Consider the following 27166-nt stretch of genomic DNA (forward strand, 5'->3'; position numbering starts at 1 on the left):
TGGGCACCTGGGAATTATCTTTGGAAGAGAGTAGTGGCCAATTTAATTGCATCCTGCTGGGAAAGGCAGAAGCAAGATGATACCTGAAAGGGAGAAGGTGATGGTAATGGAGATGATCTTTCTCCTGACCTCTTCTCTTCCTCTACCCTGAAAAGCAGAGGAAGAAGCAGGACATCCTTTTCTTGTTTACTTTTCTCTCCTTTTTAGTCATGGTATTTCTATCCTTTTTTTTTTTTCTTTAGAAGAGGGTTTCCTTTTGCAGGTAATGCTTCTCGAAGCCCCAGTGTTAGTGGACTAGTAATCTTAAGGCTAATGTAAAATGTGGTAGTAGTTTCACTCTTAGGATTTTTTTTTTTTACAGGTTTGCAGTGTAGACTTTGGAGATAGTTTGAGATCTGCATGAATATTGTTCTGTGTACAGTACTTTTATATAGAGCATTGTGACTAAAAATAGGTTTATGCATCTGGTATCCATAAATCAAGGTGCTGTGTCAGCTAACAGTATCCCAATGGAACAGAAGTCACCTCAAATTTGCACAGACTGTGGATCGCTAAATAAACAAGGCTATGCTTGCCAGTCAGGAGTCATACCTCCAAGAATGATGCAAATTAGTAACGAAATTAAATAGAAACATTCATTCTGTATGCTATGCTACAGTTGAGTTAATGTGTTTGTGAGTTGGTGCAAAGTAAGGTCTATTAATAAAGGGATGCTATATTGCTAAGTACCTGCCTATGATGAACAAAGGCAAGGAACAACTTTTGTAGCTAAGAGGCTTATTTAGTGTACTGATCCTGGCACTTAAAAGTGCCTTCTAAGGCACATTATTTTCCATTTGCATTCTGCATTTCTTTGCTTACTGCATGTGAGAGAATGAATTAGTAACGGAGCAGAACAAGTAGGTCTGTATTTCTGTTGTGTGAGATTGTCTCTGTTTCTTCATTGGGAGAATCCTTGGCTACAAAGTCATTTTAAGCTGTTATGCTTTTGTCTGAACACTAATAGCAGTATTTTCATGCTCTGTACATTCCACTTTACCTCTGTAGCTGGTATGTATTTAAATCAATTAATTCAGAAGAATTAATGCTACCACTAGTTATCTGGACCTGCATTTTACTCAGCAGTGAATAACTTGAAACCTTTTTAAACAGTTCAGAAAGACCTGAACATTTCATGTAAATTTGCAAATAGTCCTGTAGAAAGTAATAAACCATCAGAAAGGTTTTTTTGAAATGGGTGATAATTTTTGATGATATTTCCACAGAGCACAATAACATAATTACTTCACTCAGTTGTCACCGCCTTGGAGCACAGATTGCTGTTACTGACGTTTGGGAAGTCACTAGCACGCTGTGAGCGCTCATTCGTCGTTGGCACGGTAGTCCTCTCTCCTAAAATCCCTTTAAGCAGATCAACTGTTTCAGTAGATCAGCTTCAGTCTTTCAGAGCTTGCTTCCTTTTTTTTTTCTTAAGCACATTAAATAGTTCTAGAGGAGTTGTGGCTGTGATTTCTGAAATACCGCCAGATTGCTTTGATTCTGCTCTAATTATTTATTTCTTACAAAGTCTTTCATACATTCTTATATGCTGTTTGTTACAGATTTTTGAGTGTTCTTCTTTACACAAGCTCTTACTTGGAGTTTAAAAAGGCTGCAAACAACAGCAGAAAGCCAGAGCTGGAGAAAGGAAGAGATGTCCATTTACTGTCCTCTTTTACAACAACGTGTTGGCTCCCAGCACAGAGTCGAACCTTGTAGTCCCTGACACTCACCTGACAGACCATCTGCAGATCAATTAGGCATCCACGAATGGATCTGTTTTGACTAGCAAGGGTGTAAATTAGTCTGGAAAATGTGTCTTGCCCACTGTGGAAGTAATTCTGCTTGAACAGAGAAAGGCCTTATTTTAATAGGGATTTTTTTTTTTCCTTTCTTCTCCTATCACCTGAAAATCTTAGATTCAGACCTCTGTAGTAGAAGGATTGAAGAATGATTGATGAAAACCTTGAATCCTACTTTGAAAATGTAGCACATGCAGTGCATTTTCAGTAGAAGGAAGCAGCATACTTGAAAGCTTTAAAACATGTTTTCATATTAATTTGATGCCACTTAAATAGTCTTTGAGGAGAGTGTTTCTAGATTCTGAATTTTCAGTTATCACTACAGCGTGTTTTAAGGAAAATGATGCATTTTCTTTTAAAGCTGCCTCCTGCTGCTATTCAGACCAGTTCTTTGGCTTGTTTGAAACCAGTAGGGCACATTACTGCACTGGAAAATGAACAAGTGTTTGTGCTGTTTCAACTTATATTCAGCTGAACACCAATGGGCACTTGCAGCAAAAATGGGAAATAGAGTGAATAATCCCTCTTGCCTTTTGAGATGCTTGTAGTTGAATTACATTAGCAGGATAAGAAGCTGATATTGTTAACAGCGCAGCATTGACTCTAAACTCTGAAGACTTCTTTCTGGAGGTATTTTAATCCATCATCTTCCATCAGTGTTCCGTTTGTGTGAAACTAAATTAAAAGGTTTCCTTGGGTTTCTGCTCCTATTTTTGTGTTTTACCTGTCTTACTGGAGGGAAGAAATCCACAGGAGTACACATGTTTCTGTTTATATAACTTATTGCTCTTAACTACTTAAGAAAAATACTTTCAAGGATTTAAAACATGCTTTTCCTTCACTTGAAGCAAAATAATCCCTTAGATGCATGCTTTTAACAACGATGTATCTGCAACTCTTAAATTTCAGTGATTTACCTTTACCATTGTGAGAACTTTCATAACTGTTAATTTCTTCCTAGGCCTGTAAAGGAGGAATTGGCAGCAGAACCACTAAAGTATGCTGAGCAGCTTCCTGTGGCTCAGATAATTCACCAGGTATGCCTTTCTATTTTAAGGATTTTCTTTGAGGATAAACAACATCTGTAATGTGCTTTTCTGGGTCATAGAGAATCACTGTGCTTATGCTAGAAGTATGTAAAAACAACATATTCCTGTTCAGATGACAACTATTAAATTTTAAAACTGTTATTCAGAACACAGCAATGAAAAGATGCTTGCAGTATGATACAGTGCTTAACTTCAGAGGTTGCTGTTAAAACTGTACGTGTCTACTGATTTAAAAGAAAAAAAAATCCATGAATTTCTTGGAATTTGTATTTCGAACCAAATCGTATTCTCACTTCTGAAAACAGCTGAAGTGTAGCACCATTACTGTGCTATAATTGTCATGAAGAGTTGAGCAGGGAAAACAATTTCCCTTCCCAATATAAGTTCAAGTGAGATGCTAGCAGTATTTCCACCTTCAGCTGCAGCAGTGACTTTGTACTTTCTGCTCTGTACAGCTTTTTTGCGTGCTTCTTTTTTCCCCCCCCCCACAATGAAGAACAGAGGTTAAGATTTTTATCTAGTTTATACCTTCCAACAGTGTCTTTAGATGAAATGTCCCTTAAATAGATACGCAAATGAGGGTTGACATGGACATTTAAGTTGGGATTGTATAGCAAGATTGCATTTTTTATTAGAGTTTGCCTAATTTTTCATTATCAATCTATGCTAAGAAGGGGCAAGAGATCTTTCCTGTGCAGAAGATGCTGTCCTCGCTTACACTATTCCCCAAGCTCAAGGCCCAAGCCTAATTCTCAGTCCATCCTACTGGTAGGATGTGGGCAGCCCAGCCTGTATTCCTATTTCTTCCTTCTGCAGCTTGATTCTTGACCGCTAATGACATTGCTCTCTGCCTGCTCTGTGGAATGACTGTGGCCAATAACATGCATAGAAGTTGTAAAGTGTAGGTCTTGAGATTTGGTGTTTCACTTCTTGGTGATACTCTCAAAAAAGCAAAGAGGTGCTGCTGTGTTCCAGTTAATTGGAATTTTTCCAGGAAAATCTATTTTGGGGCTTATTTTGGGTGCCTGTCATGCTTCAGGGATTGAGAAGCTGAATTTTCTGAAGTCAAGTCTGAACAATTCAGATTACTGTTTTCCTAACTGTGTCTTACAATACAGAGTATTTTAGGTAATCAGATTTACTCTGGAAAAGTGGGGAGGATCATGACAGTTCACCTTGGGAGACAGAATGATACAGCCCATTCATTGCCTTGAGACACCCAAACTTTCCAACCTGAAAAATGGGGCTTGATATCGGCCAGGGTAGAAATAAGTCAGAGTAGATGATGTTCAATACCGTGTGGCTTCAGATTTAGCTGGAGTTGTACAGTTAAAGATTAACAGGAGCAAATGAAAGTCCACCAAATGTCAAAGTGGCTTACAAAATTCTCTAACAATTAATTATTATTCTTTTCTTTCCTTGTCAGTTAGTGTTTTTAAGTGATTGAGTTACTTGCCACAGGCAAGCTAGTTTACCGTAAAGGAAACATGAGCTTAATTTTAAAGCTTTCAAGTGTATAGGTCTTTTCTGCAAAATATAAACACAAGGGGTTTTAAAACTTTTGGCTGTGATCTGCACTTCTGGGAGGAATATCTGATGTGTTCAGAACATGGAAGATTGGAAATCAGGACCAGTTTGTATGTCAGGAGCTCCCTGGTGTTGTCAGAGCTTCAAATGACCCAACAGCCTGCAAATGTCACATTTAAAATTCTGTCTTCATGCCTGACTCTCAGCATAAATGAATTAAACAGCAGAGCAGGCAGCCAGTCAATATGTTCTTAACAGTGCAAGTGAGCAATGAAACAGTTTGTGGGTTGTTTGGAATCAGTAAATAGAAGCTGCGTGGAATGGCTCACCTAGAGGAAAATCTCAGATAGGAAACAGAATTAACCTTTAAGATGGTCGACCAGCTGAAATGTCATAGTAATATTTTTACAGCACTAAGTAAGTAATAACCAGGGGGACTTCATTTGGCTACCGTGGGTTACATTGCAAGATAATATTGCACTCTGGAAAGGCAAGAATGTGCTTTTTATTTATTTATTTATTTTTCCACTCTTCTGTGCTTGCTGCATCATATTTACCAGCATTATGGAGCTGTGATCCGCGCAGAGCAGCTAGGCAGGCCTAATTTAACTGGAAGACTCTCTGATGTAGAGAAGCAGAATAAAATGATGGTTGTTTAGCTGTAATGTGAGGTTGCCAGGCATCATATCCTAGCTTTGTTTGTTGTTGATGCCAGTTTTGAGCCTCAAAGGGCTTATAGTCAGCTAAGCATCCCCTACACTAGTTGGTTTACATTTTGGAGTTCATTACGTGTCCTTTCTGTGGGACCTTTGGCAGTTGGAACACTTAGTGCAAGGGACATGTTAAGCTTATGTAAAAACATCATTTTTTACTTTGAATGAATCAAAAAACAGGGAATTCTGTTTGTGGTTCTGTGTTCTGGTGCTATCTGGCGTGATAGATAATCACGGTGTTTTATATGGCCTCTTGTTGCTTCTGTACCCCGTGTAAGATTTTCTCATGTTAATCCCTCTGGATTTTACCTCTAGGTATCATTAAAAGCCATCAGTAAAGATCATAAGTGATTCTGACACATAAGATAGCTTATATTTGGCAATATACATTTGGAATACTTAAATTGGTACAGACATCTAGAAGAGCACAAGGCAGTTTGGTGAAGAAACAGAACCAAGTCTTGGCTCTCCTTCTTAAATTATATAATTACCATATATTGTAAGCTTTAGAACTGAAATCACGTACTCTTCAGATGAAAAATTTAAACAAACCTTTATGTAGTAGACGTTAAGCTTTAAGAAGAATAGTCACAGTAAGATACAATTTTTAATCAGGTTCATTGTAGATAAAATGCTGCTAAATATTGTATTTTTGATATGACTTAAACATCCCTCATGAATGAACAGGGGAAAAGCTGCTTTTGAGAAGATTCTGTTTTCATTTATCATAAAGAATATTCACTGCTGTGCCAATTCAGCACAGTATTTTAATAAAAGTACCAAGCTTCAGAGACACTACTCATGCTCTGACTATTACTATGTAGTAATATATATTTTGCCTAACTGATTTAGGATTTTGAAGGTCTCTTAAATTGTAGCAGAGTGACATTACAGGTGCCTTACTGATGGAAAAAAGTCATTGATGAAAGACATACTTCAGTGGAGAAATGCCAAATATCCTGAGGTTATTATAACTGAAAACAAAATGAAAGGGCAAATTCTGATCAGAATCAATTTATGGGCTTCTTTTAGTCCACTGTAAAATACTCATTAGATAAATTAGTGTCATGTTAAAAGAGAGTCACAAGGGCAATACTGATTTGCCCCATCTGGTCCAGCTTGAGGGAATTGATTACAGTCTAAAATAATGGGAATAAAATAAGAAATTAAAGAAAGAGTATGGGAGAGGAATCACAGCTACAGATGGAGAGACTGATGGTGATCAGAGCTGACTGTGGAAGTGCAGTGCAACTGCAGGTCTGTGTTGTCTTGCAAGAGAGTCTGAGTTTCCATGTATTCTCTGATTTTGTAACTTCAGGCTGTAAGAAAAATCCTTTTGGTTTGAAGATGAGTTTTTATTCATTCTGAGGACCTCATTTTGATATGGCAGAAGAGTGTTAGTTTATTCATCAATGTTATTCCTACTTCATGTTTATTTAATTGGGAGAGATTTTCTTTAGCAGCTTTTGGTAGAAACCGTTGAAACAGTATTAACAAACTAAAGTACACCATGTTGCATAGATTTCTGTTAAAGCATTCTTTGATTATCTGTAGCAGAACAATTTTACCTTTCAGACTCAAATGAATTCACAAACATTAAGTGAAAGTGATTTTGTGTGGCTTATGATGTTTGTGAAATACTCAGAATGGAAGTTAACCCATCACATGCCGATGCACAGTCCTTAAAGCATGATTTTATAATTCAGGGATGTTGCTGGGGCCTCTCTTCCCTGGTCTTAGTTATTATTTTTCAAGATGGGGGGGTGTCTCCCTCTCAGTCTATGTCTGCCCTGATGGTGAAGAGTCGTTCATCCAACAGGATAGTCCTTCTTTGTGTTTAGTCTTGCAGGAACTCTTCTGTGGAAAAAAGAAAACTGTAGACACCTGTGCACACCTGTGCACACCTTTGTGAACATTTGTTTCTCAGAGAAGAAAAGACTAGGTATTTTGTGGTCCATGTGCATATTTACTACTTGAGTCTTTTAGAGATATGAACCTGTGGAGTGTTTGTTTGTTTTATTTTTCTCCCACATTTGTTGTGTTTGTTTTTATAACCACTGTCGTTGGCTTCATCCACCCAGCTTGAATTGACTGGATTCATTCCCAATGAGCTGGATAATATTCCTGTAACATCTTTGCTGAGAGCCTGGAGAGGGATGAAAAATGGTGGTAGCTGCTGATTGCCCTAGGGCTGAGTAGCGAAGCCATTGGTGGTTTATCCTGAGAAACAAATACCCCAAAAAAAAAAAAGTGTTAAAATAAAACCCTCTGTGGGGAACACCATATGCAGCTGTTGAAATCTGTGCAGTGCAGAAGCTAAAAGCTGAAGAGGAACCACTGCACACAGGGCCCAGACTGTCAGCCACCGACCCAACATGCCAACAGGTTTGGTTTGAACATTGTGTTGCTGTAGGTCCATGTTGTGCTGATCTAAACTGGACCAGAAGGCTCTGATTTGTGTATGTTTTGTTAAGCAGGACACACGGGTGTGTTTAGTTGAATGCAAATTGCTGTCACTTGCTATGTCCTGCCAAGTAAATCCATTTTAGATTATATGCTTACTCAGTAGCAAGATTTTGGTCTAGTGTCATCACCCAATCTCCTGATGACAACCAGATGCAGATAAAGACTGATGGAAGAAGCTCTCCTACCTGAATGTACAAGCTAGCAATAGTAAAAACTACAGCTTTCCTATGGAAAGATCTTACACTGACAGATGCTACTTTACATGGGTAGAGCTGACGCTCGTGTTTCTTCAACAAAAGGATCTTCAAACCACTGCAGACTCACTAGACAGGTCTGCATATATATTTAATGGCCTCCTCTTGCTTGATTTGTAGAATCTCAGTTCTACTACAGACCAGAACTATATCTGCAGATAGAAATCCAACGATTTTCTAATATAAACTTATACTGGTGGTTTTAATCATCTTGGATGAAGTTGCTCTTGGTATTTGAATGTTGTTCTTTGGAAGTTTTTGTTTTCTAGATGAGTAGGACAGGACATGAAGCTTAGATAAATGGACTAGTATTTGCCACTTTAACCCTGGCAGTGTTTGCTGTTTGTGTTTTGCAATGTTATCGCATTGCAAGCAAGCAATGCAATCTATTGAAGAATATCTGTGTAATAAAGTAAAATTATAGTAGATAACTTATCATGCATTTGCAATTCACATTTATTTAGCAGACATTAACTTGGTTTTAAAAAGCTAAGCTTTTTTTTTGCATAAACGAAGTTTGAAATTAAGATGCTGATTTTCACTGATAAAAAATCTTTAAACTTTTTTAAAGAAGTACTGTTTTTATCTGCTTTGTTAGGCAGTGACAAGCAGTTGAGTCAGAATACATTTGTTTGCTCATTATTAGGCTCATTTCACTTTAATCTGTTGAAAATGCAATGTGATTAGCATCTTAGAGATGTTATTTGTGTTTTATAAAAGCCATTAGGAGTGCGTTAATCAACCATGGGAGGTGCTTAATAGCACAAAGGTATTACAGATTTTTATTTTTGATGTAGACATAATGTTGTTTCATGGACAATAATTTATTAAATGTCAAAGTTCTTTAATAAGTGATACTTGCCTTTACTTGTGGGTTCAAAAATCACTGTATCTGTTAGGTTAGCAGTCTTTTCAGCAATGTCTATGGAAACCGAATTTTTCAGAAGCATAATGCTGTATTGAAGATTAGAAAATACTCCCATTTTAAAACCCAGTTTTATCTTAAAATATAATATTTGGTCACCCTGCATAGAGAAGCCTTGTCTCCATTTCCTGGGGCAGGCAAAAACCTTGTCTCCTGTCATCTCGCGCTAGGATTCCTGCCTGGCTCAGGTTTTATTTTTGCAATTTCGAGCAACACCAGCAGCAGAGAGAAACAGCGTTGTCCTCTTATTGCTGCCACTTCTTACAGCAAGTTTATGAAGAACAGCAGCTTAATTCTGCAGTGTTCCTGTCTGGTTTTAGACTACCGGTGAGGAAAGTTGCTTTTGATGCATGTCACAAAAATCTGTGGACCTCTTTCTCAGCGACAGATTTAAAGCCCCTTTGTGGCTAGGCATTCTGAGCGTACTCATGTGCCGAGCTAAATGCACATGTGTTGTACAAGAAAGGCTGAAATAGCCTTTCTTCATCTAGGGCTTTTGGTGTGCATTGAAGTTGAAAATTAATATCCTTCAATAAGACTTTTTGAAAGAGAGATAATTTATTTATTTATTAACACTAGGCATATATTGGTGCACTCTGTAAAATAAAGGTGGTTTGCCTATGCTTTATGATTGTAGTGGAAATAGTCTCCAGTGAAATCCTGTCCAGACATTTAAAAAAAAAAACAGTCTGCCACAGAGAGAGCAGCAAGGATCTTCCTGCTAATACTGTCTGCAAACTGGGGTGTAGGGCTCCTTTGAAGTTCCCACCCTAAAATTTCTTCTAATGTTACGATTGAGTAAAAAAAAATTAACAGTCTTCTGTGGATATCAACACATGGGACATGAACCTTTGAATCCAGAGAATGTATGTTTATTTACTTTGATAGTGTCATGTTCTCCAGATCAGAACAGAATTGTCTTATGTTGCTGGGACTGACTTCAGGAAGTTACCAATCACATCCTTGACTTGATCCAGTTAGTTACTGCAGAGTATCAGTGATGATGCCCACCTCTCTCATATTAATCCTCTAGTCGTTACAAACAACAGTGTTCGCTCTTTGTTTCTCTTATAGAAATAATGAGTAAGTAATGAGATTTCATTAATAAAGTTGCAATGTAACTGAAATAGCATATACTTCTGAGTATAGCCTCATAGTATTTTGTAAAAGATTGAAGTTAAACTATAAATTCAGCTTTTTGATGTGGCAGTGTTTTTTCTCATCACTTATTCTTTATCAGAGAATAGAGTGATATGAAGTTAGAATAAATTAATGATGATCTGTTTATTACACACAAGGCACAACTGCCTTTGTTTTGTTATGTTTTCGATATGAGCATGAGGAAAACCCTCATATGAGAAAGAGGAAGAAGATATACCCAGTAAAATGGTTTCTTTTCTTCCATCTTTTCATAAAGAAATGTTGTGGATCATCACTCTTTGCCTATCTATTCTGCAATCATTTCTTTTTAATAAGCATTGTCCAAAATGTAAAATGAAGGAGGAAGTGACTGGAACATGTCAGGTTTTATAGAGTACTGTAACTGTGTGTAATTTACTCTTCTGAGCACTTCATATAACTGCATTTGAAGGGTCACCGGATGACCATGATCTCTAATAGTTGCTGTATTTCTTATATTCAGAAAAATAATTAATGAGTTTTACAGCTGAAGCAGCTGTGTGTTTCAAGATCCCATATGCAGGAAGTTGGTTTGCGTAGGATCGTTTGCGTTCACTTTGCCTTTGTGCTTCTTTGCACCAAGATCCCTTTTGTTGTGTTTTATAACCTGGTCACTTGTGTAATTTAAAACCGTGGTTATTATTTCTACTGTGCCACAGATCTGATCAGAGCTTATCAAAAGAGAGAGACTCAAAAATGCTTACAGAATTAAGTAAAATTCCTTGGCCAAAAGCAAAGCAAGGCTAAAAAATAGAAATTCCTATTTGTAAATTAAGGCCATAAACGACTGTTATGTTAAACTTTTCTGACTTTCTGCAACTATTCTAATTATTCTGATATACTAAACTATTCTGACTCTTAGATACTTTGCCTGTGTTCTCCCTTCTTTGTAGTATGCTGAAATTAGGGAGGATGACTTACAAAAACTGATTGAGTAGAGGTTGGTAGAAGTTTAAGTCAAACTGTAATTATAGGGGAGCAAAAAATTGGGGGAACTGCCACTGTTGTGACCGGAGAAACACAGCTCCGGTGTTGGAGCTGGTGGGGAAGAAGCAAACGTGTCGCTGTCCCCAGGCATCCCCGTTGCAGCTGCCATGTGAATCACTGCACAGTGCTACAGTTCAGGTATCTGTAGCTATTGTGTTTTGTGTTGGGCAGCTGATTTTAAAACTGTTCCTGTAGGTCTAAGTGTAGGGAGGTTATTTTTAAGTGAGCTTTATTATTTGAGACTCTTTGCTCTCCTTTACGGCTATAATAAGCCTGGCTAATGTCGGAGCCTTTCTACTGAAATTCTCTCTCTAGTCGTTTTCACTCTCACTGTTATAGTCCTTTTCTATTGAGCATATGATTTATGTTTTTCATCTTTTCTTTGGTTCTGTGAGACTTTTTATGATACGTTGGTCTGCATTCATCTGCATTTGTCATTTTGAAGCTTGGATTCTTAGATGTTTGGAGTAATTTTGGGTTTGTCTGCACTGGGTCCCATTTATTTGCTATTCCTGCAGATATTGGGAAAGTGAATACTATTTAGGTCACTGTCGTGAGCTGACTCCAGTGGGGATAACTGAATAGGTTTTCAGTGTGTAATGGTATGCAAATAATATACTTCTGACTCGCATGGGAATAGACTAAATATATGCACAAGCTGTCTGTGACCTTAATAGGTTTGTAGGCATTATAATACACCATGTGCTGCTCTAGCATAGTATCTTATGTGCAAATATATCAAATGTGGAAGAGGGCAAAGAAATTTATGAAATGAATTGCTCTAACTCTGTTAATTTAGTGTGTGATCCATGTACTGTACTGTGTATGGAAATGTATACTGGTGCTTCATTTGATTTACTTTTGTAATGACAGTGATAAGTAGAATATTAGTTAACCTTAATAAAATAGAAGATTGTTAATACTTTATGCTCAGAACCCACTTATTTGTTACTCTGATAGAGCTTATGTGTGCATGGAGAGGGAAGATGGAACTTGAAAAAAAAATCATTTATTTATCATGGTAAAATTATAAATAACTTATTCAAAGGGGCTGTGTTCTTTATGTTTATAATGTTCATAAGGAAACCATATTTTAAAAACTATGTTTCTTTTTAGTTTATTGCAAATTCTAGAGCAATTTAGGAAACAGATGCCGTATTTAAAAAAGCTTTTCTTTAGTGAAGCTTTCTGTGCGAGGGAATGCATTCGTTCTAAAAGTTCATTTCCCTTAAATTAGCTTGTATTTCCACTGAGGATGGCTTATATTAAGCACAAAGGGAGGCTTAGTGGTTTAGACTTCCATCAAATAAACTGCACAAGTAAAAAGAGAAGATGCCAGCCTCATGCTCTTGTACTTTAAAGTATTGTGTTCTCTCTCATGGGAATTCAAGATTAGAGAAATTATAAAGGCTTTGCATAAAAACAGGGAGTTAGAATTAATTTTTGCTTAAGCAGGGAAGTGTCAAAAGCCTATTATGGTAATTTTTCAATTTTGTCTTAACTTTTCACACATTTTAAAATAGTTGTACATTTGAGTGGAGGCATAATTGATGTGGCTTTTTTTTTTTTCTTTTTTCTTTTCCTTGGGCCATCATAAGACATAGCTTAGGTGCATTTAGGGGCTTGGGAGAAATAGGCGTGCTAATTAAGTAGTTGACATTTTTCATATCATAGTGAGAAGATGTGCCTAATGGATTGAAATAGTATGCTAAGATTGGTTCCCCTATTCTTCATTACATCCAAGTACCAGATTCAATATTAGGTGGAGACAGTTAAACCACAAAGATATTAGAGAGACAGTGTAATTCCTAGCATTAGAATTTGGCGGTTGTAGAGACTGTATCTTCACTCTTAGCTGGTAAGTAAACAGCAGCAGTAAAAGCCTACATGTAAAAAGTTATTCATTGTTAGTATAAATACTGATCTTCTAAAGAAGATAAAAATGTCACTGCTACACTTGCTTACTTGCTTGTTACTCTTTATTGAATTAAAATGGAAATCTTATCTATATGACAACAACCTATAAAATGCAAGGGTAGCAGTTTAAAATTACAATCAAAGTTAATCAGAACTATAGTTAATATAGAACTTCCCTAATTAAAGGAACATGTTACGTACATAATATATAATGTGATAAAAACATTTATCACATTAAGTGATAAATTAATTCATTTTTATTTTTGTAAATAAAATATTTAACACAAGAAATACTATTTTAGATTTTTTTTGGTGATCAATTTAACTGTTTGAGAGAAACAAGCTTTGACGTTCGAATGAGGATTCTTGGCAAATATGGAGTAGGCAATACTCTAAGTGTTTGCTGATGAGCAAGTTTTGTTAGTGGGTATGTATAAATAAGCCATCTTTCCTATGTATGAGCTAATTTTTTTTTCAAAGGATGGTTGGGTGTGAATAACCCAAGAGGAAGAGTAGCAACCACTGGCATCTCCCAAAACGATGTGCAACTTGGCTGGAGTTTTTCTTTGTTGTTGGCAGTAGGACTCATGCAGAGGCAGAGATCTGTATTGTAGAGAGATGAGGGAATATTCTGCAGTAGAGTATTTTCTGATACTACTGGATGGCTTCTGTGAAGCCCCACTTTGAGTTTCACCTTTGAGTTTCACCTGGAGCAGTCTGATTCCTTCTTAGCGCTTCCTCCTCTTCCCAGAAGCTGTGCATGGGAATCTCCAGATGAAGAGTGCAACGTGGTCCTGCCCTTCCCGTGAGGAAGCCTGGATGGCAGGGTTGGCATTGGCATTGCCTTCTGCCTCTTAACTGAGGTTTCCAGCTCATGGATCTCTGCTGTTCTGTGTTTGCGTCCCCGAAATGCCTGGAATGAAGCAAGTGCTCACATGGGTATGTGTGTGTGGAATGTGAGGGAAAGGGATATCTTGGGATATATTATCCAAAGGGCAAAGTGTTTATTACTTTTTATTCCTTATGTCATTGCACCATGCACTGGCACAATGCAAGTGTGCCAGTGTGTGTGGAAGCACATGGGCTTAATTTAAGTATATGATAAAATTCTTTGACTTAATTTGCATTACCTCTCAATAAACATATGCAGGTTCAGGATTTAAATTCAGTTTTCTGGTGTCAGTTCAGTGCTTTGTGACATTTTCATTTCTCTTACAAGCTTGCAGGGTTTTTATTAATCATTACTTTTTTGTTGTTTACGCATGAGAGCTTCGCTGATAGGCAGTGTTTATTTAAAACATATTTCAGTGAATAGTAAAATTAACGGTATCAGCTTTGTTAGTTTTTTTTTCTTCTATCTACTGCATTTGTTCTTCTTCTAAACTTATGCTGGATGAAAAGTAGTTGCTACCCGTGAGCTCACGTTGATACGGACAGAATATAAATGTTACCGATGTTGAAATATTTTGCAGAGCTGTGATGGCAGATACCTTCCTCAACACTTTTCCTCAGGTGACGGCACTGTTAGCTCCAAATTTGTTCACACATTTATCCCACTTAACCATGTAAACGTAGTGAGGTGCTGTGGGTGATTTTTGTGTTGAGTTAATTATATTTTGTTTACCCTTCAGCAGCCTGCTGTGAGGAGCGAGGCAGAGCAGCTCGTGGGCTCCTGACAGCCCTGATGAATGGCTGGAGATAGAGATATTGGCAGGCTGCTCTCTAGTGCTCTGTCTGGAATTGTTTTACTAAATAATTCAGAGGGTTGAAATTTGATCAAATCATTTCCATTTTAAGAATGAACGGAAGGGGTAAATGAATAAAGACTCCCGTAATGGAACGGTTGTGTTTGTGTTGTCGAACGGACAAAGCGACATCCCATTTCCCTGCTCCCGTGGAGCTCCCGGTGTGCGTTGGTGCTCCAGCTCTGTGCGAGCAGTTCCCAGCGCTTGTGGTGGCTGCGAGGCACCCTGCCACAGCAGCTCCCTGTGTGGCATCCCCATCCCACCTGGGGTGTCAGTCATCCCCTGGGACACAGCATGCCTGGAGCAACCCAACTCTGGGGGTTAGGCTGGATCACATTTTTTAAGGAGGATTGTATGGAGATGATTCTCAACTCCGAAAAGACCAGTTAGAAGTCTGAGCTCAGAAACGGGTGATGTAGCAGTTGTACAGGGTCAGGTCCTCACACAGCACCGCTACTGCAGGAAGCAATGGTTAGGCTAGATGGTAGGCAGATAAAGTGCAAGTGGTTTGCCATTAAATAGGATCTGGTTTCATCTTTCTACAAGATTTATGCTTTTGGGAAGATGTTGATGTTGTACATATCGTGTGTGCTAGTCCGGGGTGTATATGCTTGGTTTAACATTTTTTTTTCTCCAGAAGAATGATCTGTGTTTAGCTCCACTGATGACCTAGTGCCATACAAATGTCGTCTTGGGACACAGAATATTTATGACACCATAAATCTGCCATTCTTTCCTAATGACAGTTGCCCACAAAAACTCTTTGCAGGAATGAATGTGTTCTCTGAGATGCCTTGTTCTTTAACACATGAGATATAACAAAAATGACTTTCTGGTGTAGGCATAATAATGTGGAACCACAGAGTAAGTGGCTAGTTTTGCCACCTCATCCGTATTTTAATGATCTGCATTCACGGTCATACAGGAGCTAGAGTATCCAGCAATATTGGGCTGATATTTGATAATAGTTCTATTTTGTTGTTGTTGTTGTTGTTCACATAAAGAGTATACAGGTTAGAATATTTGATATCATATAGATATGGGTGAGGATGCTTGTCTGGCACAATTCTGGCACAATAGTGCAAAACTGCTGAATACAAAAATTGCCTTAAAAATGGGGGAGCAAACAGATCTGTCACCAGCTGATTTCTCAGTGGAGATGTTTCCAGTAAAAATTTGGCTGTGTTTTATGATGCATATTTAAATGTGTAGGTACCTTTTGTGCCCTCTTTCCTTCCATCCATTTTCCTTCTTACCTCTTAAATGCATTGCTGTTCTCAGTTGTGCAGGCAAAACCCAGGGCTCTATAGCTCAAAGGGTATAATGTAACACAGAGCTCAAAGCAAAGGAGAACTTCATAAATTCTATTTTTAAAGTTTCTGGGGACTCTTTGTTTAAAAAAAAAAGTAGTGAAAGGTACAGAAATATAGAAAGGTATAGAAAGGTGAATAGGAATATATATTTGGATTCCAGTTTCTTAAAATATAGCTACTTGTAGAGGTATTTGATTATATTGTGTACTTAATATAGCATACTGAGTATAAGATCTAATGCTGTCTAACATCTGTTGTTAACAGAGTCTGCCACCTGGAAATAAAGGAATAGATACTCGTGGGATATTAAAAAAAAAAAAAAAGTGTGGTTAGAACCTTCATTAGTAGTTTGAACAAAATACTATAATAATTTATGGATGCTGTGGTTTCTTCATATAACTAAGTATACCTTCATTTATGTTTGAAGATCAAGATTATACTTCATAATGGAAGTTTGGAGGCATACAGTTAATTATAAGAGATTAAGAAAAATCATGCCTTGGAGCTTGTTAATTGAAAAGGATATAAATGGTCTCACCTCGTGGTCCTGAGTGACGCTATGGTAGATCCAAGCAGGAAGAGAAAATTATTTCTGCTTAGAAAGAGTGAGCCAGGTGAGGCAGCTATTTGGAGTAATCACAAACTGGAACAGGTAGGAGCCCACCCATGTACGTACTGCTTTTTCTCTGAAGATTGATAATTTGGTTCTGCTTCCACTGGCAATTAATCATTTTATTTGAAAGGACAAAATCTTCAGTTGTAGAAGACTGAGATAACCTTCTCTCGGTGGGAAGTGGGCAGTGCTGCTCCAAAAAACAATCTTGAATGTAGTTTGGACCATTTCACTCCTTTCAAGTGCGTATATACTATCAGCCTCTCCATGCTCTTTTCCACCTCCTTTCTTCTTTGCATCCACTATTGCTGCCTGCTTAATTCAAAGCTTGAGTAGCAGCAGGCTTGTCACTTACAGCTGATTATTTTTGGAGGTCATCTCTGCTGAGGTCAATCTTCCAGTTAAGTAAGCTCACATTTCTGTAATTTTTTGGCCTCAATAAACTTATCTTCCAATTTGTGGCATTATCCCATGTGCTGAATACCTTTAGCTTTCCTCTTGCTAAATATATATATATATATATATATAAATATTATATATCTTTATATATACATATATTTTAAAGGAACCTTCTGAAAGTAACAGCAGCCAAGTTTTGAATATTAATCTGGTTAATTAAGCTGCTTGTCTTCTATATTTGTATGCTTAAGTTGACAGCAAGTTTTGTGCTTGCAAAGTCATAGAGAACTTTGGCACCCTGTTGTGAAAATCACAATCCTGGCTTCTTTTGGAGTATGATGTTGATTAAAATACATAAAATTTGCTCAGTAGACCTTAAAAAGATGAAGAGTTATATTTTTAAATATAGCTTTATTCTATGACTTTATTCTTCTCCTTTTGTAAGCATACGCGTGTTCTTGACTGCTGTAATGATAACTCTCTGCTGACTGAGCAGGTAAGACCTCTGCTGTGCTGGTCTGCCAAAGATAGATAGGAATTGCTACAGCTATCAGTATGGAGCTGCACTTATTAGTTCCCTTTGGATAAAGCAACTCACACATCTTGGAGGCCCAATCCCCAGCGTGTTTGCCATGAGAGCTTCATTCAGCTAAGTGGTGGCTTGTGTGAGCATCGAGTTGCCCTGAGTCCTCGGTGCTACAAAACCTTCCTGTGATTGGAAGTATGTTATGTATTGTGTCACCGTTTGGAAAATTAATGAATAACTTGTAAACCACTAAAAGTACTTTTAAGTGCTATATGATGCTGAGAGGTAATGCTGAAAGTTGAAAATAAGTGAGCAGCCAGGTTTTTTGAGAAGTTATTTTCTGAAAAGCTCTTGTAGATTTACCCCTTCTAGAAGGACATGAGTTAAACTGTAGTAACATATTGCGGTACAGTTAATGCTGATCCTACAGGTTTCAAAGAAATTATATTTGCTTAAAATGCAGTTGTTATTGACCTTTTAATTTAGTTTCATTAATTTTCTTTCCGTGTCTTCCATGAGTTTTTGTTGTTGATGAATGACATTTCTTCATAATATTGGGAATATTGGTAATCATGGCACTGTGGTTAATAAATGCAAAATGGAAGATTAGACAAAACCACTATCAATTATTTGTAGATCTCTTATGACTTTAATTTTGCTGTGGGCACGAAAGCACATTAAACTCTTATTAGATGGCTGGAAATATTAGGTCCCTTCTCCCTGAGGATGCCAGATCAAACTATAAGCAACAAATTATAGCAAAGTGAAAGCCCGGACTTTCACTACAAGCTTTGAGGGTGTATTTTGTACATACCATGGAAGCATGAAAACAGGTATCTCAAGAAAAAAGAAAGAAAACTTTAAATGTTGCAGTGGAGGAAATACAAATGTTCATTCATATGGAGGGTGTCTGAGAAAATAAAGAAATCCACACACCAAAAAGCATAGAATTCACCTAGAGATCTAGTAATGGCCCCAGGCACTGCAGTGCCAGAGTGGGCTCACTGCCCTTCCTTGCTGTTGCTCACTGATCCCCAAGCGAGTCGAGGTGGAGACAGCTTTGCTGAGGGTTTCCCTGCTGTGCTGATGCTGTCTGGCAGGAAGCCCTGGCATCCCAGGGGATATTTTATTCCACCTGTGTTGCAAGAACTAGACCAAAACCGGCTTAGACTCTCTGAATGAAACTCCAGAGGAAATTTGGCAGGGGTTAATTTGAACTGCACCTTAAAGGACTCATTGGAACAAAGTCCTTCTAACTCTCTCTCTCTCCGTGTGTGTGTGTGTGAGTGTATAATTTTTTTTGGGGGGGGAGGAGGGCAAGGGGGCAAGGGGGTGCACATATAGTTAAATATAGGTATTTTGCGCACTCGTGATACAAATCAGCACCATCTATCTCAGGTTAGGGAGAAGGTTTCCCACAGCAACTTATTGTATGCATCATTTTTAAGCTTTTGCCTCTTCTCTGAAGCCGTGTTTGGGTAAGATGCTGGAGCAGACTTAGAATTGGCCTATCCCAGTTTGGAAATTAATACTTTCCTGTCTGCCGTACTGCAGTATTTAGATTCTGTGCATTGCCTACAGTTACGCTCCAAATGTGGATTTTAAGTTTAACCCAAAGCTTTCTTTAGGAATATTTTAATCCTTATTAAGGGTGCTGAAGGAAAGGGGAGTTCTGCTGAAAGAGGATTATAAGGTTGGATTATAAGGTTAGCATAGTGTTTTGCACATGAAATGTTAATACATGATGTTTAAAATCTTACTTCTGTTCTGATTTAACATTTTAAAATTAAACCATTCTTAATCTAATTACCACTTTAGCTTTAATGTATTTTATTATTTTTTTCCATAAAACTCATTTTAATTGCACTAACAAGTACTGTAGGTTTTATGAAACACCTTCACTGAAAGACTTGGATACTTTCCATTAGGGTCCCTACAGACCCATCAATTTGAAAATACACTGTTTTATCTCCTTAATTACAGCACTAGGAGCAGCTTTCTGTTAACTGTTTTTAAGTTCTGCAGAATAATGATCCTACCAGAACTATAAAGAGTACAACAGAAAGCTGCTCGTAGTAGGAAACTGCTGTTGCTTAGCTACCTATCTTTATAATTCTGAATCTCCGGCAATTTGATAATGACTAGCCCTTAAGCTGCTAAATGTATTTGTTCATGGCACACTGTACGTTTTTTACATGCATTTCACCTATCTGTTACAGCTGTTATGGGGATAAAAAGGGTATTTGTAATGGAGTTGCACGTAATGTTATTCACACATGCTTAGGATGTCAATTATATAAGCAGTGCCCACAAAAGTTTTAAGGGGTGCTACTGCAGTGGAGTTTTGGTTGGAAAGTAGTTTGAATTACAACAACTTCCTCCTCCTGAGCAGTGCCAAATAGAAGAAAGCCATGTGTAAGTGCTGCAAGCAGTCCTTGATCTTTTAATAATACATCAGTTCAGATATAATAAAGATATGTAATTATTGGCAAATTATTGCAATACTTTGCAATTCTTTTGCCTCTTTAGATTTTCCCACAAAAGTGAGGAAATGCGCAACTTTCAATAATGATCTGATTTTAAGAGATATATATTGGAATAATGCCCTAGCAGTGCCTTTTGCTTTGGCAAAACTTTGAGTTTTTAAGAATCTGGTGGAAACTTTATATTTGGTAATGCTTTCTGATCATCCTAAAATCTGTATAAAGGGAGAGTTTTATGTACAGAATTGGTATCAGTATGTAGGGAAATTCTGTCCTTTCCTAAACCTGCTTCCAGTAGCAAGGTGTAAAAAGGAAGGTTTTTCCCCTTGCTGTTCAGATGATTCTTTTTGATCTAGTAGGTTTTTCCCATTAGACGAGATCTTTGTGCCCTGCGTGGGGCATCCCGCCCTGCCCTCCAGCCTTGCTGCGAAACCGCTGGCACGGCCGGCAGTAACGTCACCCCTTCTGGCTAGCACAGGCACGCGGGCACTGCAGTGCCGTGACGGGAGGCAGGCAGGGGCCACGTGCTCAGTATAGAAGGGTCCTTTTTACAAATGAACCTGTGAGCTGTTTGCTACTTGGCTGCCTTGTCCCGTTAGGAAAAGACTTTGTTTACTGGAGTTTTCAAGTTTACATTTGACATGGTTTTGGAGGGAATAAACTTGTCAAAGTTGAAAGCTAATGACATTTTTTAAGTCAGTGGCGAGCTTTTTTGCAAGTCCAGAGTCAAGATAATGTAAAGAAATTATTTATTTCAGCTCTTAAGAATAACTTTGCAGGTTTAAGCATGAATCTCATGTGTAATCCCATTTTAGGTATTCATAAGGTTTAACTTGTCTGTATGCCACCACTGGAAAATACTGGCATATTTCAACACAATTTTGTGCTCAGTTAACCTCACTATTCACCGTTACAGACGTATGGGAGAGCTGAATCTCTGCCCTTTTATTGTGGTTTAGTATTTTTATGTAGGTTTCAGTTTCCGGGTACTTAAATTCTCCTATTCATTAAGATATATTTATTCTTAAGATGACTAAGAAAATAACATGTATATCCCCATCTATTTTTTGTGATAACCTTCATGTTTATAACGATGATGTATCATAGGCATTTTAAAGCTGTGGCACATGGCCTTAAACTGACTATTAGTGTGTCCTTGGTTTTCCAGTGCAGGGACATTGCTGTACTAGACTCTGTTTTCTGGTGAGATTTCATGGAGCAGGCTTGAGTATATGACATGACAAAATGTAAAACCATACTCATAGATCACCTTTTAAATATTTATTCATATAAATTCTTTAAAGAAATTAAATTATATGTTTTATACAAAATAGGAGAGGCAGGCACTTAGTGTCACTGACTGCAAATTGAAGTCATTTGTCTAGAAGGGTCAGGTGTCACTTTGTAGTAAAGAATTTGTCTGAGATCCAAGAAAAGCAAGATTGATAGTACCACGAGATTGATGAAATGAGCACTGCAATATGCATATGAAGTTATGGGTTAATTAGGCAGATTTAAACAAGAAAGTTATTTGGTGTGGAAAAGTGGTGTGTGAAAAGCAGGGTGTGCTGTTACTTCCCCAATTGAGATACGTTGGCAGCCTTTTTGCACATTTAACATTGATTTCTTGAGGTGTTTATATGGAGATGTGGGTTAGTGAATGTTAGTGAGGTGGTGAATTTCCAAGGCTGTAAACATTGCAGTTGATGTGGGCTTCTTAGGAAGTTGTGTGTGAGGTGGGTGTGTGTATATGCTTAAATCTTTGCTCCTATTCCTATTAATGTAAAGCGTAATGCTAATTCTGTGATTCCTCTAAGAGAGAGAATAAATTTACTGATATTTCAGAGAATCGAGTTGTTTAGGTGTTGCGAGTGACATGACTGTTTCTTCCAGTTTTTAATTACAAGTTTAAACAAAAATCTTGAAACTATTTAGCTTTAGAAAATGGAAGCTGAACAATCCACAAGTGTTTTCTTGTTGATAGGAAAGCTGTTTTGAATGAGCAGACGTTGCAAGCTATTCCTTCTTGCCTTGCAACTCAGCAGCCACCTGGTGCGTTTTGTGGAAGATGATGAGCTTCCCTATGCAGACGCATGCAGAAGTTGGAACAGCCCCCTTTTTTGTAAATAGTTCTTCACGTGATTGGGTTGTAATTTTAAATTTGACTTATATATAACCAAAACTACCAAAATACTCTTTATGCTCCCTGTGCATCATTCTGCACAAAGACAAAGTTGTGCAAGTCTTTCAGTAAGGCAAGAGTATGCTCAGCAAACACTTCAGTATGTGTAAAAATCTTCCATGTGTCTAGCAGATCTGTGCAACATGCCTGCTGAGGGCAAGAGTGGGCATATGTGTGAGGGGCTGAGTTCTAAGTACCGGATTTTTTGTCATGATACAAGCAAAACTTGGTATTCACCTTACTACTTAACCTTAAAGTTAAGGTTTTTGGGGCACTCGGCAGCTCTATCTTCGACAGTCCATTTCTCACAGAATGTAGAGTATCTGAAATTTTTATAAAAGTGAGAAAAGCAGTAAGGGGGCAGGTGAGCCTTATCTTGTCGGACTGTTAGGTGTGAGAAAGAGAAAGCCTTAACAAGTGGCAGAATGTATTTCTGCAGTTGAGGAAAGGCAGTTAAACTCAATGAGGGGAAAACTGGTTGACATAAAAAACAGTCCTACTTTGTGTTTAATAATGAATCCCAGGTCTTTGTATGGTTTGTGTCCATTTATTTAAATAATTCTGACTATGGAAGGAGCTGTAGAAAACATTTAGGGAGGGAGAACAACAGCAATCCGTGTTTGTTCTTGCTTTCACTTGTAGAAACTATTTTTTATGCCCGTAATATGAGATCAGACGTTAGAAATTCTGTCCATAAACCTGGGTTTGACCAAATCTCGCAGATAATGTGCAGGCCAAGTGTTGTCTCAGGCACAGTCCTAGTGGCCTTTCGTGCTCGTTGTTCCTTCCCTGCTTGTTTGTAAACTCACTTCCCAACAGCTTTTAAGCCCTTTTAGACACATTAAGAAGATGCTTCTACTTTATAAAGAAATGCAGCTTGTTTTGGTATTTTTCTCTGCTGTGAGGATTTTTGTTTTCCCTGATCATAAACATAGTGCCTGTTCAATGTGGAAACTAAGCGTGGAGTATATCAAGCATATGTAAATATATATATATGTAATATATATACACACATATAACTATATGTATATAGCAGTATATATTATATATACTAAGTGTATATAAGTATACAGATATATTTGAAAGTGTTTTGATGTTGTTTTTCTTTTATTCAGAAACCAAAGCAAAAGGACTGGCATCCTCCTGGAGGATTCATTCTAGGACTCTGGGCATTGATTATCATGGTTTTCTTTAAAACTTATGGCATCAAGCACATGAAACACATCTTCTGAAGCTGAGCAAGCAAGACTGCACTGACTGCTGCTTGGGACTCACTGGTGCCATCAGAGTTCTTTGTATGTGTAATATGGCTGTAGTAAAAAACAATGATGAAACACCCTTTACAAATGTGGTTTTGAAATGGTCTGCACCTTTTGTTTGGAAAAGAATCTAAAAAATTGTTACTACATTTTCTTTTTTAAAAAATTAAGTATATTTTAATGCTTTTTGAGTAACTTTTCTTCATGGTTAAGTTAAAAAAGTGAGGAAGAACCCTGAAGATCTTAGCAGGATCACTAAGGTTGATTATGAAATGTAAATGGACAAATCGTTTCCTGTGGCCTTCTATTTTAGAAATAGTCACCTATGTTTTAAGGACTGGACAGTATGCAAAATGTTCTTTAAGGTGTAATTTATTAATAGAAATTTAAGCCACTTTGCAGGCTTTGGCATGGCGTTTTGAAAACTTTCTCCCCCCAAATGAAAATAATGTAGAAGTATATTGATCTTGTTTTTTTTTCTGTTAAGTGCAACACTTGGATCAGTCCTTTTACCTTAGGCAATTTTGGGTTTATAATTCTATGAGTCAATAAAAGTAAAGACAAACTACAGTCTAACAGTGACCTTACTGAAACTACTTGAAGAAAAAAAAAGTCTCAAAGAATAAAAATATGATTTTGCCATAGTCTTCGTAGTCTTTTAACTCTGTGGATGTGGAAGCTTCATTGGTTTTCCATACACTGGGTTTTTGCACAAAGGATAACTGACTTTGACATCAGGGTGAAAAATGTTATAAAATTCTGTTTTGATATACTGATCTGTTCTTCTTGGACATTTTCTGATGAATGTATGTTAAATGGGTTTTCTCTATATATTGTACTCTCATATTAGTGACAAGAAGAGCAAATTTATTTGTGTATCAGAACAAGCCTACTAGGTAAGAGATCTGTTCCCTATCTTAATAATAAAGCTGATGTATACATGGTGTTAATTTTCGTAATTATTTCCAAAAGTCATTAGGAATTGTTTGTAATCTCACATAATATCAGAGCCAAGATCATTGTCTTGGAAGTACATGCTTTTGAACATTTTCATATTGCACAGACTGTACAAATTGGAATGCTTAAACATTTTTATTGTGGTCCGTTTTTCTTCTCTTTCAGACTGATTGTGGCAACATAGTCTCAGATTAGGGGTAGTGGACTTCTCACAGGGCTCTAAGTATAAAGCGACTGGAAGGGCATCAGAGAAGGCAGGCATTGAGGCTTGGAGCTTTTTCAAACTGCTCATGTTGGAGAGAAACACAGCACTACAGCACATCTAGGTATAAAAACTTTTTTTTTTTCCCCTCCATACATTTTTGAGGTATATAGAGGAGAAAGATGCAAATGATTCATTATCTACTGGTAAATTCCTGCTTATTTCACCTCAACCTCACTACAAAGTTGTGGTACCTGGAACTTTCTATTGATTTTCTTCTTTTTTTCTGAACAAGGTATATTCTTAGCTGCATTTTTTAAGCATGAGGAATAGGATTTAAACTACATCTAAAGCAAAGGTAGCCCCTATGTGACTGTTCCTCCAGCTTTGTATTTTTCATTTTTTAAATTCAGCCTCAATACTTTCTTTCATTTTTTATTGTAACAATTATTTTTTATCAAAAAATAATTTTATATTCAAGTTTTGGAACCCTTTGAAATGCATAGAGCTTCCTGCCTTGCTTCTCTTGCAAAAGGTAGAAAAATCAACAGAACTGAGCTGAACTTTGTGAGTAGCAGAAGATGCAGAAGGTACTGTCTTTTTAAAAGCTTATCTGCTTGGGGAAAAGAAGGCCATTAGGTGGGTTATTAAAATGCAATTTATGAATAGAAGCATCAGTAAGTGTGCCTGTGAAGGTGATTACACTGAAGTGAGAACAACAATTAGATCAGAATGGAACAAACTCCGCTGCAGGCATTTCTAACATTTTCACGTGCAGATTGAAATGGATGGTCTCCAGTCACTGTATAGTTGCCTACTTGATGCTTTTCATTCCTCAAGTACTTATTGTCTGAAAGCATCTCTAGATACGTCTCAGATTGTGTGTTTTGTGGTTGGTCAGTTGATTTGTTTATAAATTAGTATTTTTTGGCTTTCAGTAGCACCTCTTCAAAAGCAGTTGTGTTTTTCAGGCCGAACAGTCCCCCCATGCAGTGCAGATGCTTTCTGTGCCCTGCACAGCTGAGCCTTTTTAAGGCAATCCAGCAAACAAGCCAGACGGCAGCGCCCCAGCACCCGTATGTTTTCTTGCATAGAAACTTCCAGAGCAGAATTACTTTTCAACATTTCGTGGGTCTATGTAGATGTGTGAACCAAACATGCCCATGCTTGCAAGATTTTGGATATTGATGTGTGAATTCTGCCCTGTGTAGTTCCATTAAACATTCTGCAACTGTCTTTTAAATATTATTTATAAATTTATTGGTGATAAAATTATCTCCTTAAAAACTCCTTAAAAACTCAATAATAGCCTATTAAACAAGCTGTTTTATTTCAAACTTTCAGTTCTTTAGGATCTCTTATCAAAACACATTACATGATTCAGATACCAGTAGGTAGATGTTCTTGTATGTGCTTGTTCACAGGCCTCTATACCTCACTTGATATCTGAATTATGTTAAAATGCTGCATACATTTGAGAAGTCTTTTTGTAAGACCATGCTCAAATATTTGCACAAATGTATGACTCTAAGCCTTGTGTAATAGATGGAAGAAATGACAGTTCTGATCTGAGGACTTCTGAAATCTGAGCTAATGACTCATTAATATAGATGGGAAATTATATACCACCTTTCTTGGTGGATAGTTAGACTTGATCTAGTGCTTCGCTGTGCTGAGCATTGAAAAGCTTCTGCAGGTTCATTCAGGATGATGGGGCTTGATGAAGAAAATAGGTGAAGGCAGCTCATGCAGTGGGAATGATGATTTCATGGAATCATGAGATGACATACCTTCATACAGGGTGCAAAGACTGGAAGCATTTGAAACCTCAGTATTGCCATGTACACGACTTCCAGCTCCATCTGTGTCACAGAGCTCTTTTGTAACCAGGTAGAATTTTATCATGTTTTCCAAACTAATTAGCCTTTGGACGGAGGACAAACATAAAGTATTTTACTCCAGAGGCTAATTTATCCAGAAAGATATAAGCTATAGAGAAAAGCAGTATATAATGAAAATGTCTTCTGAACCATAACTTCAACACTGGTGTACAATAATGAGCATAAGTTGTTTTTTGGGGTTTTTTTTTGTTTGTATTTTTGTTGTTGTTGTTTTGCTTTTTACTTTCTTTTTTTTAAGTGGTGAAAGGCAAAGTTAAAATGAAAAAAACCCCACAGGTCTGCTGTGTGCACCCTGCCATTAGCTCTGCTTTACATCTCTCTGTGAACTTTAAAAATTAACAAGCTGTATGGAATGCACCTTGAAAATGCTGGTGCTTTATGATGAAAACTGACATGTGCTGCATAATACGCTCTGAAATCAGCATTTCATATCATTCGTTTCACTTGCAAATTCCTTAAAATTACTTATTTTTTTTCTCCCTTAGTGAGAATTTCTGCATGATTTATTAAATTGATAGTGTTTAAGATTTCTATTCAGAGTTTCTGAAGATGTATGTATCAGAATGTTTGATTCTGCTCTGTCGTCTTTCCCACGCAGCATTTTGGATTGATGAATTTATTTTATGCATACACACAGAACACTGTTTTGCTCCTCTGGCCAGCATTCTTACAAGAGATGCAGATTCTATCAGCAGAAGTTATTCTGGCCACATTGTTTGCATGAATTT

General features: G+C 37.4%; 1 protein-coding gene across 1 annotated transcript in view; it reads left to right on the top strand.

Annotated features, from left to right (window-relative positions):
- Positions 1-23488, top strand: part of PIGK (phosphatidylinositol glycan anchor biosynthesis class K) — a 63004-nt gene extending 39516 nt beyond the window's left edge. Inside the window, exons 10-11 of the mRNA XM_088526094.1 lie at positions 2803-2878; positions 23235-23488. Of these exons, the coding sequence (XP_088382220.1) occupies positions 2803-2878; positions 23235-23351 (193 nt within the window). The 3' untranslated portion in view covers positions 23352-23488. The remainder of the gene's footprint in view (positions 1-2802; positions 2879-23234) is intronic.
- The last annotated feature ends 3678 nt before the right edge of the window (positions 23489-27166 follow it).

This window comes from Tinamus guttatus, unplaced genomic scaffold (assembly GCF_059628265.1).
Source record: "Tinamus guttatus ecotype Peru unplaced genomic scaffold, ASM5962826v1 Tinamus_guttatus_pri_ptg000242l, whole genome shotgun sequence".
Taxonomy (NCBI): Eukaryota; Metazoa; Chordata; class Aves; order Tinamiformes; family Tinamidae; genus Tinamus; species Tinamus guttatus.